Raw genomic sequence first — 14,521 nt, 5'->3', positions numbered from 1 at the left:
ATTAGGGTTGTCCATCCTCAGTAGAGGTAAATTAAATTTAAATAATTGTAAGAGTATTGAAAAAAAGATAGGGTTAAACCATGGACCTATAATATGGTTAAACTGCCTTCACTTTTGTTACAGATAAAAACAGCTGCCTGTGTTTGTTTTTAAAGCAACTGAAATTAATATACAGCGGTTATTTTATTCATTTCAAATAAATAAGAAATATTTCTCATCAATGAGCAGCTGCTTGCCAATCTGTTGCCAATCTGTTGCCAACCACTCTATCTTTGCTGTTATGTTGTATATTAATATGTACAACAGTACATGCCAATTGTAAAATATCGCCACCAACGTCGAAACATTAACTGATGTTCTTCATCATTTAAAAAATGGCGGACAGTGTAGGCCTAAGTCCAGTTGATTCCTTTCCAATTAGGAAAGCATTATTTAGGTCACCATCGATGATAGAAGAGAACGTAACAAACGGTGAGATGTTTTACAGACAAATCGTATCGCATATTCTGGGTGTATTTGGTTTGGTAGACCTTTTGCTAGGCCCTCTAAACGGCCGTGGTTGTGTGTACGTCGTGTGTGGCAAATTGGTTGGCGGGCGACGAATCCGGGGGACGATTCGGCCTACTTTATTGGCCGAAACATCCCACTTTGTGGGCCGGCCGAAACGTCTCACTTTAGACCAAATTCATATTAATTTTTGTTGGTATTTATCACGTTTTTAAAGGTGTTTAAAAATCCGTATTCTATTGATATTGAAAATGTTGATATAATATATAAATAAATAAAAAAAACGTAATTTTATATTCAATTTATTACTTGCATTCGCCAAGCGGCTAACAGAGGGCGTAACTTGTTTACATCGTTCGCGTGAGTAAAAAATGATACTTTTCGACAATGTTTTCAAAATGTTTGCTTTATTGCATCTTTATCCCTAGTAGTACTACTACTAGTCCTACCCCATGGCATAGTCTCTTTGAAAATAAAGTTTGGGGAAAAAGCTTATTTTATACGCCGTGGTTAGGATTCCGGCACCGGAACTCAACTGCTCACCATTAGGGAATCCGACACGCTATTGCGCATGCCCAGAGCTCTGGGAAGGGAATTAGCTTACACAATAATACAGTAGTGCCACACACCACACACGTACCACACCGAGAGTCGGAGTGTTTTATAGGGATTTACTGTAGCCTCGATAGTCGTTGCGCGAGCGAGAGAGCGATGGATGAAACTTGGCCTATGATGCCATGCATGAATTAATAATTAGAATACGACTACGCCACGCGTTAAAATAATTATAATGATATTAATAAGAATCAGTATCTATCTAAGAATCGTAATGCTGTTTTTAGCGTTGCGACCCTGAATTTCCGAACAGTTTTTTCACATCATCTACGCGGTGGCTGCCGTCAACAAATCAACTTATGATTGCATGTTGTATAGTATAATGCGTTATGAAAAATCAAAAAAACTAGTCATGTAATTACTGTATATAATTCATAATGATATGAAGTTTATATATGAATGAAGCAACCACTTTTTAATTACAAAATAAATAGGCCCACTGATCACGTCTAACTGGTAGCCATATCCTAGATTAGTGGATCCCGTATTAGTAGGCCTACGCATGTAGGCTAGTTCGCCGTGTGGCGCAGCTATGAAATGATCCATCCCTGTTATTGTAGAGGAGAGTCGCCGATTACCTCGCTCTGGGCATGCGCAATAGCATGTCGGATTCCCTAACGCTGGGCAGTTGAGTTCCGGTGCCGGAATCCTAACCACAGCGTTTTTAATTTTATAAGCATATAAAATACGCATGCCCAGAGCGAGGTAATCGGCGACTCTATACTTATCAACAGCGATGGATCATTTCATAGCTGCGCCACACGGCGAACTAGCCTATAGATGCCTACTAATACGGGATCCACTAATCTAGGCTAGGGCTACCAGTTAGACGTGACCAGTGGGCCTATTTATTTTGTAATTAAAAAGTGGTTGCTTTATTCATATATAAACTTCATATCATTATGAATTATAATAATTACATGACTAGTTTTATGATTTTTCATAACGCATTATACTGTACATAACAACAGGGAGTTGTCCCTGATAACAACATGCAATCACAAGTTGGATGTGAAAAAACTGTTCGGGAAGTCAGGGTCGCAACGCTAAAAACCGCATTACGAATCTTAGATAGAAACTGATACTTATTAATATCATTATAATTATTTTAACGCGTGGCGTAGTCGAATTTTAATTATTAATTCATGTATGGCATAGGCAAAGTTTCATCCATCGCTCTCTCCCTCGCGCAACGACTATCTAGGCTACAGTAATCCCTATAACACTTCGACTCTCGGTGGTGTGGTGTGTGTGGCACTCTATAAGTGCAAGCTATAATTCACTTCCCAGAGCTATGGGCATACGCAATAGCATGTCGGATTCCCTAACGGTGGGCAGTTGAGTTCCGGTGCCGGAATCCAAACCACGGCGAATTAAAAATGCATATTAAAGTCGATAAATTAAATAAAAGTGTGCCGAATCCATCGTCTCAGGGCCGAATCATCCCGGGCCGAATATAAAATTAGATACCTTTAGGTAATTAATTTTATAGGTCTTTAAGTTTCGTAATAAACCTATTTATTAATCAGTATTTTGTTTTTATAAAAAATGTATAAAATATGCACACTTTCTTTTTGCTCACCACTGACCCATCGTGTTTTAGTCTCCTCTGCTCCATGTGGCTACCAACCAAATTCCAATAATTACCATTTACATCGTTCATTGTCTTTATGCTTCCTGTTTGTTTTTTTAATCCGGAAGCCCATGAAGATTTGTTTAGCATTGCGAGTACAAAAGGTCTGAGGCATAGAATATGTCAAGTGAGGCCGCCCCTGTACCAACTCTAGGGAGGGGGCGCTCAAAATACCCCAAAATTTGATTTAATTAGCATAATCAAGTACATAAATGAAACCAATGTTAACATTTTTATTTTTAGGGTCTAATTGAAGATCTGTAATTCTTAAGTGTCAACTCCTGTACCTAGTCCACTTAAGAAAGCCACTAATTAGCGCTAATTAGCATTTTAATTAGCATGGTCGAGTACATCGATGAAACCTTTGACAATACAATAAGTACATTTACCTAACTGAGAAAACGTAATTCTTAAGTGCCAAATCCTGTACCATGACCCCTTAAGAAAGGGTCAAAGGTCAATATATGTCCCACCTAGACTTAATTAACATAATGAGTACACATGTAAAACCAATGCAGAAATGTTTATTTTTAGAGTCTAGTTGAAGATCTACTGTATCATTAATTATCAACTCCCCTGTACCTAATCTTCTTAAGAAACTAATTAATTAGTGGTCATTAAAAGTAGCATGATCAAATACATCGATGAAACCTTGGAAAGTACACACACCCACGTCATATTGGGAATTTTGGACAAAAAGTGTTTTGAGAGCGCTTTTGATTTAAACATTAGCGCGAGCCTATCAAACCGCTGAGAATTTTATTGAGAAACCCGAAGACTTCACGCGAGCGAGACGAACTGACTAAGAACATTATTACTATAGATTTTCACTTCATACACGCTTATTATTGAACAATAGTTAGTATAAATAACTGCTAGTTAATTAGAGACATTCGATGTTACTAAGAATACTAAAGAAATTACTTATAACTAGATGGTACGCTCGCTTCGCTCGCGTACCATCTAGGTCGTGCCCACAGATGGTTCTCGAATACATAATAATTTCAGAGTTAAAAAACTGGCGATTTCAAATGTACGTACCGCAGGACAATAATACATGTCGTTTACAGGAACGAATAAATAGACACTGATTTATGTACTCAACTAAATTTAGCACCCTGGGAATTACTTCCAAAAGAGAAACTTGTCACAAAATGAGACCAATTGTTTAAATTTAAACAAACTTAATTTGTGTTTTGTATGTAACATTAGGGTTGAGGGATGGGGAAGAGGATGGGTGCAAAGAGGAACAATTTTTAAATATATTCTTTATCCATTTAGTAACGAAATATTAATTGTTTTCATGTTTTACTAATAATATTCCACTACACACAGTAAAACATTGCGATTTAATACTTTGTTGAAACTATCACCGTCATAGTCGATTGAAATAGAAAAGTACATGTAACGATACATCACTACGACGTGTATTATGTTTATATAATATAACACAATTTGTGAAAACCACCTCTATTCGGCGAAAATCATAAATTCGATTTAATCGTCAATAAATATTAAATTATCTAACTCAACTTAATTAGTAGGCATAATGGTTTTCAATTTTTTCTTAGAGCCAATTCATACTTAAGTTGGTTCCTACCCTACCCACCAACGCTACTCATGCCAGTGAGGAAAGGGTGGTGATGTGGGTGGTCTAACTGCAATAATAAAGATGTGTACATAATATACGGCGAGTGAAAACGCTAGCTCATTATCCGTTTAAAAAAAATGTATATCCAACCTCTGCAGCACAGATTGAAATGGTGGGGTTGGTTGAAAAAAAAAATGGATCGAATTTCTGTTATGAGTATACAGTACTTGCCTTTACGACGCCTGAGGGAATAGACACTTGTGGAACAGAGATTGGAATGTTCCATTCATCGCAAATCAATACATTTGTATAAACGTATATTAAATCTATGAAAATAGTATTTTTTAAAGAAAATCGGCCTGTCTTCAACATTATGATGCTGTACTCGAGCTGTTCAACCGGTTTTCAGCCATTAAAAACAATTATCGTAGGAGGAGATAGGAAAATGCGAAGCATCCTCGTATGATCTTCTGCGGGTATTTTTCAAGACGGACATCCATTAGACAGTGTATACCACGATCGAAAAACACCCCTATTTGGGGCAAATCGAAAGTACGAACCAACTTTATATACCATCGAGTAAACATTCTAGAAATAACGCGCGATTTACCGAATTTTGCCCTTACGTAAATTTATATATAGATACAAATTTAAAAGATTTATAACGATTCTAGTTTAGGTAACATTCGCCCATTAACAATGAAAAGAAACAAATCCTGCGTAGGAAATCGCGGAACTCTAAAACGTTAGTTTTAATATCACGCTAAAATTGTTCCCGAATTTTTAAATACATATTTATAAATATTATGTTAAATTTCAATATCTTTACTTTTAATCCTCAAAAAATCAAAATGTTGATATTTTTTAAAAGAATTTTATGATCATTTGAAGTCGGGTATATTTACTATCGATCACGCTCCGTCGGTGCCCGAGTAGGTGTGCACGCGTCGCTTTTGCAGGCTCTATTCCCAGTAGCGAGTTTCGGTCGCGCTAACATAAGCAATGTTTTCTACATTTACATGCATTAGGGGTAGATTATGTTTAATTGTTTTTACCGCATAAAAAAATTCCCAAATTTATTTCTTTTCTTGCCTAACCGTTTCTGTCACCCTAAAATAAAATACTTTAACTCCATAATTTTAAGCGACAATAACATACAAATACTATAATTTGATCACTTCTTCGCAATACTTTAAAGTTGTTGTATACAATTATTTTAAGAATATAAATAAAAACACACAGAAACTAATAATAAAATAGCAACTAATTGAAAAGTCAAACTCATTTATTTCATCAATTAAATATTTGAAAAAAATCAAATCAAATAAGGTACTGCTGCGTAGGCCTTAAATATGATTACTGTATTTTTTTAGTTTTAATTTGTATAATGGCCTAATAATATAGTACTAACAACATGTTTATTTCTAAAGGCAAGAATAACAAACACCTTTATTTATTTACCTTCAATATTAAATCTATGAGAACCTCTATTATGAGAATCATTTAAATTTCTGTCACCGTACATTTCTTTATAATGAAAACCTTAAAGACATTTAATTAATAAGAGCTGGTCAAATTTTTTTGAATGTCAACATGCTGTCCATAAATAGCCGCTTTCAAGTGATGCAAATGTTTTCTGGAGTCAGATCCTATACAAAATATAGAAATATAAAAAGTATGTTAATTTAAATATGTATTTGAAAGATGGGCTAGAGGTATACTGCATGATAAATTAGGCTGACAAACCTAGCCTGTGGTCCTAGGCCTACTACTAGGCCTAGCTTAATGTTTTAAATCCCATAAAACGTTTGAATTTAATACAAGTACAAAATCTAATTTATATAGAATTGTAAAGTGTGGTACATTCAGTGCATTAATTAAAATAAATGAGAATGGGGCCTAATATTAATAAATAAACATGTAAAAAATTGGCCTAAACGACTACGTTTATATCTATACGCATTGATTAACACGCAGTACGCGTTGGACCATCAAGGCTAGGCCCAGCTTCGCACAAAACACTGTCATTCATGTGATTTGTTTACCTATTTCAATCGCCATTTAAAAAATACCTGAAAATATCAACATGCCTATTTTTTTGTCAAACGAATATTTACATTACATAGTAACTTTTTATTTAGTCACTCGTTTACTCAAAAATTGAGGAATTTTTTTATGGTCTCGTAAAAATGTACAATATTATTATTGATAAAAACCGTATAAAATCTAACAAAAAGAAGAGCAAATTCAATGATTACCTGACACGATCATAACTGCTATCCTGTTCCTTCCAAAAACCAAGTCACATGCTTCTTCAACCCTTGCTTTAATTATTCTCATGAATTATTCATAAGGAACTATAAATGAAGGCTTTCAATTGGTTAAAAGAGTTTAACCCTATTAAAATTTTAAATTCACATCATTTCCGGTGATGTTGTCGCGCTTCGATGAATCTCAGAAATCACAAATGACCGCTAGAGGGCTCACTACTTTTTGTCTAGTCTAAATGAATGTGTACAATAAGTAAGTTTAACCAACTGAGAAAAGGTAAAGTACCAAATCCTGTACCATGACCCCCCTTAAGAAAGGGTCATAGGTCAATATATGTCCCACCTGAACTTTAATTAGCATAGTAAGTAGTACAAGGTTCCGGCCGGTTGCCACCTGGCCTTTTGCCAGCCTTTCGCCACCCGGTATTTCGACACCGGCCCATTTCCACCCGGGCCAGTCCATTTTGCCACTCAGGCTTTTGCCACCCGGCCTTTTGCTACCCGGCCTTTTGCCTCCTGATCTAAGAGTGTTATTTGCCCTTCTTAATTAGGCCTGCAATTAAAATAAAATGAACGCAAGATTAAAATGTGTAAATCATTTTAATTAATTGCTTTTCTATAGTATAGACCCAGTTGTTTTCCAATAATTGTTAAAGTAGACCACCTTGTTTACCACTTAATTTGTATTTTATCCAAATAAATGTATACAATTTTGTTACTGATTTCATAAGGACAAAATCCTATGATATACAGAATCTGCAATTGACTGTCACAAAACAATTCGTAAAAACAACTGTTTAATTAACATTGATCAGTAGCATATCCACTGCATGAGAATATAGGGCCTAATTATCTCTATATCGTGATATTAGGTTTTTTTTTTAAATCCCACGATCTTGTATACCATCATTGGTCACAGATGGATCTCAGATGGTTTAATAAATTGACTCCACCCCCCCCCCCCCCAAGTCACAAATAATTTTACTGAGAGCGGGGAAAAGTATAGACCTATTATATATTCGCACAGACGCTACGCGCCTTTGTAGCAAGCACGCCAGTTTGCAGCAGGCCGGGTGGCAACAGGCCAGTTGGAAACTAAGCGATGGCCACAGACTGGGTTGAAAATGGCCGGGTGACAAATGGCCGGTAGTGGCAATTGGCCATGTGGCAGGGCCCAGGTGTCAAAAGGCCCAAGGTGGCAATATGCCACATACGGCTGGGTAGCAAAGGACTGGGTGGCTAAAGGCCAAGTAGTAAAAAAGGCTGGGTGGCAAAGGGCCGGGTGGCAATGTGCCGGGCGGCAAAATGGCTAGACCGTGAGAACACAATGTGAAACCAATTCTAAAATGTTTATATTTAGAGACAACTTAAGATCCATCACCTGTATGCCTACCCATTCCGCTTATTAAGAAAACCACTTATTAATAATAATAATAATGTAAAAAATGATCACCTAAATATTAATGGACGAAGACGGAATCCCAAAAAGATGAAGATCTTGTGGCAGGATTGAATGGTGTTATTAGTAGCAAAAAGATACACCTTGTCCTTGCTGGTAAAAGAATTAATGTCCGCATGATCATTTGAGTTTAAGAAGTAAAGGAAGGAAAAATAAATGGGAGTAATGCGACAGTGAATGGGTGCCAGATATATAATTAGAAGAATTTTTGCAGAATATGAAATTACGGATGTTTGTTGGGTTGGCCAACACAATATTACGATAGCTCGAATAAGAAAGGATGAGTTAAGGATAATGAGTTTTGAGAATACTAGAGGGGAGGAAGGAAGATAACTTTGATAGGATTCCAAGACACACTTTTTTCTCATTTTCTTAGAGAGTTTCCATGATGAGAGGCTGTTATTAAAGATGATTCAATAAAATTTATAGATTTAACTGATGGGATTTCATGGTTTTCAATCAAGTTTTAAGTATTGACATTATTATATTATCATTATTATAACTCTAAATAAGATGTTATGATTGGGTTGAGGGAGAGTTTGTTAGGAGCAAAGTAGTGGGACAAGGAGATAACATTATTACAGTATAATTAGTAGTAAAAGTGGCGTATCCAGTGGGTTCGTCGGCACATCATCGCGTCCGTCGGCAAACAAAGGTGCCGGGAAAAAAATAAAGTTAGGCAAATAAGAATAAACTATTATTCTAACAATAATTGAACTGTAAACATAATTCTTTTGTATGTTTGTTTATTTACATATCATATCATTGATCCCTTCAGATCAACTATTTTTTATTTACATTTAACGAAATTTATTACATCTAACGAAACATGTAAAAAATGTGGTCAAAATATCTTATTTAGCACGTACGTACGGCCGTATGCGCTAGATTGTTTACTGTACTCGAAAGTCTTTGAGTAAAGACCCTATTCAACCTTGTTTTTGCAGTTGAGCCTCTCATGACCTAGGATTTGTGTGGTTCCTACGCTAAGATTATATAGTTCCACATGCCATGTGCTTTTTCTCTAAGATAAATTTATTATAAGTGCCAAAAACCCGGTTTTTTTCTCGGTATGAGGCCTTTATTATTAACATTTTCTAATACATACCATAAAAAATATCCATGTATTTTCATTTTTGGAACGCGAGGCTCAACTACAAAACCACCATTTTGTGATATGATGTCATCGTAAGCCAATCAAAGCTGAGCTTTCTCGTGATTGGCATTGCTCACGGTTGAATGATTTTGGATTCTGGCTGATTTGATTAGTGGATGCGAATCACCCGCAGCGGAGTGTTTGCTCTCGCGCGTGTACCATGAATCTCTTTGATCGTTACTACACACAAAGTTAGAGCAATGAATTTTTCCGAATTCCGTTAATTAAACAACTTTATATATTTTATAATCATTTAATAACATGTTTTATTGATATTTCCAGTGGTGATATATAAAATAAATTACTAAATAACGTAATTAGGCCTATATGTAATTATTTTAACCAAAAATGGCACAGTTAATACTAATAGAATTGTCGACTGAGGCCTCAGATTGTTTTACATCTTTCATGGCTAAAAACGATCATTTTCGGCGATGTTTTAGACCCTATATTTCGAAAAAACTACCACCAGTCAGATTTTCGTAATTCTTTCTTTATTGTAAAATTAATACAACATACTAACAGATAATGTTTAATTTGGTTTTAATTTTGCATTGTTGATTGATGTGTAGGCCTAGGCATGTACAGTACAAGTAATGACACTGATTTTGTCGGCAAATTGGCAACTCCCGGCCCTCCGACTTCAAAATCCTGGATACCCCACTAAGGTGTCAAAGGAGTTTGAATGTTTTCATACAGTGGTATGCATCCGCGTAACGAAAAATTAATTTTGGTATAAATATTTTATAATTTTCTTCAATATGCATAATCAAGTTTTTTTAAAACAGAAACGGACCTTTGACCCTTTCTTAAGAGGTCATGGTACAGGATTTGGCACTTAAGAATTACGTTTTCTTGGTTGGGAAAACGTACTTATTGTATTGCCGAAGGTTCTGTTGATGTACTCGATTGTGCTAATTAAAATGTTAATTAGCGCTAATTAATGGCTTTCTTAAGTAGACTAGGTACAGGAGTTGACACTTAAGAATGACGGATCTTCAACTAGACTCTAAAAATAAACATTTTTGCATTGGTTTTACAGGTGTACTCATTATGTTAATTAAGTATAGGTGAGACATATATTGACCTTTGACCCTTTCTTAAGGGGTCATGGTACAGGAGTTGGCACTTAAGAATTACGTTTTCTCAGTTGCGTAAATGTACTTATTGTATTACCCAAGGTTTCATCGATGTACTCGACCATGCTAATTAAAATGCTAATTAGCGCTAATTAGTGGCTTTCTTAAGTGGACTAGGTACAGGAGCTGACACTTAAGAATGATGGATCTTCAATTAGACCCTAAAAATAAACATTTTAACATTGGTTTCATTTATGTACTCGATTATGCTAATTAAATCAAATTTTGGGGTATTTTGAGCGCCCCTCCCTAGAGTTGGTGGTACAGGGGCGGGAACTTAAGAACGGCCGTTTGATGGTCCCTGGACCCTACTTGACATATTCTATGCCTCAGACCTTTTGTACTCGCAATGCTAAACAAATCTTCATGGGCTCCCGGACTATTTGGTTTGTGTGTGTTTTGTTCTGTCTTTTTGTTCTTTTTTTTATTACACACAATTTTTTACATTTAATGTAATCCAGTCCTTCTTTTAGCATGATTTGTTTATTTTTTTGAAGCAGAAGCATATTTATTATTTATTTTAATCCTTTTTGTTTGTCAAATGTTAATGTTTTATCTGAAAAAAGAAATAAATGTTACTAGAAATGAAATTGAAATTAAATCTTGAGAGAGCCTTTTTCAATTATTGGAATACATTTTGTAATCAATTACAATGCTTATGTTTGTTCGTATCTAGATCCTCAATTGAATCGACTTCAAATTGATCAAGACACTGAACTGAAGTTTTTGCAACTCAAAAAAGGTATTACCTATTAGGCCACCTAATATTAAAATTGTAGAAACTAAAGACTACTTAGGCATATTGTAAGTCTATTATTGTCTTATTGCAACTTCCATGTGTGTTATGTGTAATAAAAGGATTGCACACATTAGTAGTAGAAAGACAAGATAATTTATTGTCTGCTGCCCTCTGTTATTTATAGCATAAAGACTATTAATATTATTATACAGTACTGTAATTACAGTCTAATAATAGCGTTGATGTTATTGTTTCTATATCTAGAGCTTCATGAACAACGATTAGAAGAGTTGAAAAAAGAAATGGGAAAGTTGAATGACACAGAATGGATGTATGAACCAGTAGAGAAACTTATTGGACTCAAATGATTGCCAGGCAGTGTACCAATAGGCCTACTTAAATACATAAAGTGAGTGAGACTTACACAACATAAGTGAGGCTTATACAAACTACTTTATGAATATGTGATGTATTATTGGTCCTGTTGAATGTACTGTAATCTAAATGTTACCATTATTATTATGGCACTGGTGGTAATGAAATACCTCCATGATTTGACTACGTGCGAGAAACGTGGTTTGCTACAAGTAGTGTAACACAGAGGCCTGGGTCCCTGGTTTAGGGACCCTATGGCCCTCCAACATGACTGGAAGGCGTTTTATAGCCTTTGTCAACATATTTTAATGCCTGCAGCTTATCGGTTTAGCCAGAAAGCGCTCATAGCCGTACGCTGCTGCTTGCTACATGTTAATCAACCATTTGTTAGGCATCCTACTTACAAAAAAAATCTAATCGCCATTATTCCTTTTGATACTCCATAATGATATTTTGAAAGGGACAGCTACTTCAAAACAATATCATATCACATACTATCAATTATATTTCAATATAATGAAGTGTACAACCCCACAGTGTTTCGTTGGGGGAATTATTTTCATCAGTCCTATGTTTGTACGGCCAAAATGACAATGTTCATGAGACGTGGAACTATATTTGTTTTTTCTTTCATACGCATCAACCAGAGATTAACTTGACAATTACAGGATGGATAAACTATTTTGTTTTATAATTGTTTGTCCTTGTAAACCAAGTCTCATTTGAGGTTTAGGGAGTGGAGTTAAAAGATTGGTGAGTTACAACCCTGGCACTAGGTCAGGATTGAATCTGGACCTTTGGATTGGAAGGCAAGCACGTTAACCACCAAGCTACAGCTGCACTATAAGTTGAAGAATAATTCCGGAATGGTATCAGTAATAATAAGGAATGATATCACATTCACGTTATATAAATGTGATGACGAAAGTCATAAACTAATGTTGTCGAAACATTGTAAAATGTAAACCAAACGTAAATAAATTGTTACTGTTAGATATTTATGTAATAAAAAATAAAAATTAACTAAATATGTATTTCTATAAGTTATAATATGCGCAGGCTATTAATTTGATGAATAAATAATTTTTTGCATAGTGGCAATCTGTATTCATAACACACATTGTTTTTTATTATTTATTTCCTTTATTGCAAAGTAAACAGTGATGAAGTTGACATAATTATTTTAAAAAATTTATCAAAGAATATAATAATGTATAACACAAACCAAACAAGTTACTAAAATATATCATAGTCCACAAATCAGTCTTTCAATGGCCATCATAGTACATCCAGTAACACAAACCAAACAAGTTACTAAAATATATCATAGTCCACAAATCAGTCTTTCAATGGCCATCATAGTACATCCAGTAACACAAACCAAACAAGTTACTAAAATATATCATAGTCCACAAATCAGTCTTTCAATGTCCATCATAGTACATACAGTAACACAAACCAAACAAGTTACTAAAATATATCATAGTCCACAAATCAGTCTTTCAATGGCCATCATAGTACATCCAGTAACACAAACCAAACAAGTTACTAAAATATATCATAGTCCACAAATCAGTCTTTCAATGGCCATCATAGTACATCCAGTAACACAAACCAAACAAGTTACTAAAATATATCTTAGTATAGTCCACAAATCAGTCTTTCAATGGCCATCATAGTACATCCAGTAACACAAACCAAACAAGTTACTAAAATATATCATAGTCCACAAATCAGTCTTTCAATGGTCATCATAGTACATCCAGTAACACAAACCAAACAAGTTACTAAAATATATCATAGTCCACAAATCATTATTTCAATGGCCATCATCATCAATGCAGCGCATTAATTCGCGAATAAATAATATACTCAACTCACTAAAAAAATTAATTATGAGCTTTTTTAACACATTTAGAACAGAATGCCATGTTATATTATGATTCTTGTTGTCTGATATGATGAATAGTGATGTTGATACCGAATTGATGCTGATAAGTTTTCCTCTAATATTTAATCATCACTGAAAAAGATGGATATTGTTACCAACTAGCAATAATATTTATATTATTTCCTTCTGTATCTGAAATAAACACTGAAACAAATCAAGTACTGTTTATATTCCCTGTAGATTAGACCTAGTTATAGAATTTAATTGAAAATTCAGTCTTCGTACCATTGCTTTTGCGTCTGTCCAAGTACTGTATATTAAATTAATTGGTGGTGATAATTGGAACTTTAAAGTATACTTACGTTTGAAATGAAATGGCGTTAACAAATAATAAATTAAGCGCTCAATAACTGGGCGATGTACAGTATTTCGCTCGGCCTGTTTCTGGGTGCTTTAATTATTTTCTCTTTAGTCATAAACAATTTCAATCTAAAGTTTTTTTTTCGAGATTTTATCCTGTGAACGTCATGAAATATCCAATAATCCATTTCACCTGAACCCTTAGGCATACAAAACTCGGATAGAAACCCTACTTGTGTTTTGTTTCGTATGTCATAACAAATGACACTTCGCCCTCTACATGCAATCATTACGTTGTAATTCTTGCTTTCCAAGAGTGCAATTCCAATTTCCGAAATGGTTTTAGAATTAATGATATATTTACATGACTTTTGATAAGCATAATGATTATTGTAATGATTGAGTACCGTACTCTGTACGAATTTATTTTCCTTCTAATTGTTTCTTTCTTTTGAGTGTATTTACCGCTTTAATTACAGTGGCCGATAATGTCACTTAGCCTGGCAGGCTTTCATTACGATTTTACGTGAGGCACTCGGCTTTCTGCTTGTTCCACTTTCTTGTTATTCATGCCTATGGCTAGTTCATCGATCATTTCACCTTCTCTTATTTGTCAATATTCCGAGTGAAAGTCTGCATATGTAAAATCATAGGTAGATGATCCAACAGGCAATAATCTACGATAATTATCCATGTAGATCAATCACAATCGCTAAAGAGGTTGATCTCCAATTGTGAATATTCATCAGAATACTAATGATAACAATGTATTTCGTTAATATACGA

The 14,521-nt window shown here is 34.8% G+C and overlaps 1 protein-coding gene across 2 annotated transcripts; it reads left to right on the top strand.

The window, feature by feature from the left end:
* Positions 1 to 339: 339 nt before the first annotated feature.
* LOC140051225 (uncharacterized) lies at positions 340 to 13,535 on the top strand. Of its 2 annotated transcripts, XM_072096359.1 has the most exons (4): positions 340 to 471; positions 11,047 to 11,112; positions 11,374 to 11,518; positions 12,132 to 13,535. In XM_072096359.1, the coding sequence occupies exons 1-3, from the start codon at positions 375 to 377 to the stop codon at positions 11,475 to 11,477; spliced, it is 267 nt and encodes an 88-aa protein (XP_071952460.1). In that variant the 5' UTR covers positions 340 to 374; the 3' UTR covers positions 11,478 to 11,518; positions 12,132 to 13,535. The 2 variants fall into 2 exon arrangements, with proteins under 2 accessions (XP_071952460.1, XP_071952459.1); XM_072096358.1 differs by having other exon boundaries at positions 11,374 to 13,393.
* Positions 13,536 to 14,521: the final 986 nt, after the last annotated feature.

Source organism: Antedon mediterranea, chromosome 6 (assembly GCF_964355755.1).
Source record: "Antedon mediterranea chromosome 6, ecAntMedi1.1, whole genome shotgun sequence".
Taxonomy (NCBI): Eukaryota; Metazoa; Echinodermata; class Crinoidea; order Comatulida; family Antedonidae; genus Antedon; species Antedon mediterranea.
Note: the sequence above shows the minus strand (reverse complement) of the source record. Positions and strands in the feature narration are given on the sequence as shown.

Bases quoted from the DNA above. Each gene is read 5' to 3' on its own strand.
- LOC140051225 (XM_072096359.1), top strand. From the start codon at position 375: ATGGCGGACAGTGTAGGCCTAAGTCCAGTTGATTCCTTTCCAATTAGG. The intron at 472-11,046 runs GTGAGATGTTTT...GTTCGTATCTAG, and splicing joins AGAAGAGAACGTAACAAACG to ATCCTCAATTGAATCGACTT. The intron at 11,113-11,373 runs GTATTACCTATT...TTCTATATCTAG, and splicing joins GTTTTTGCAACTCAAAAAAG to AGCTTCATGAACAACGATTA.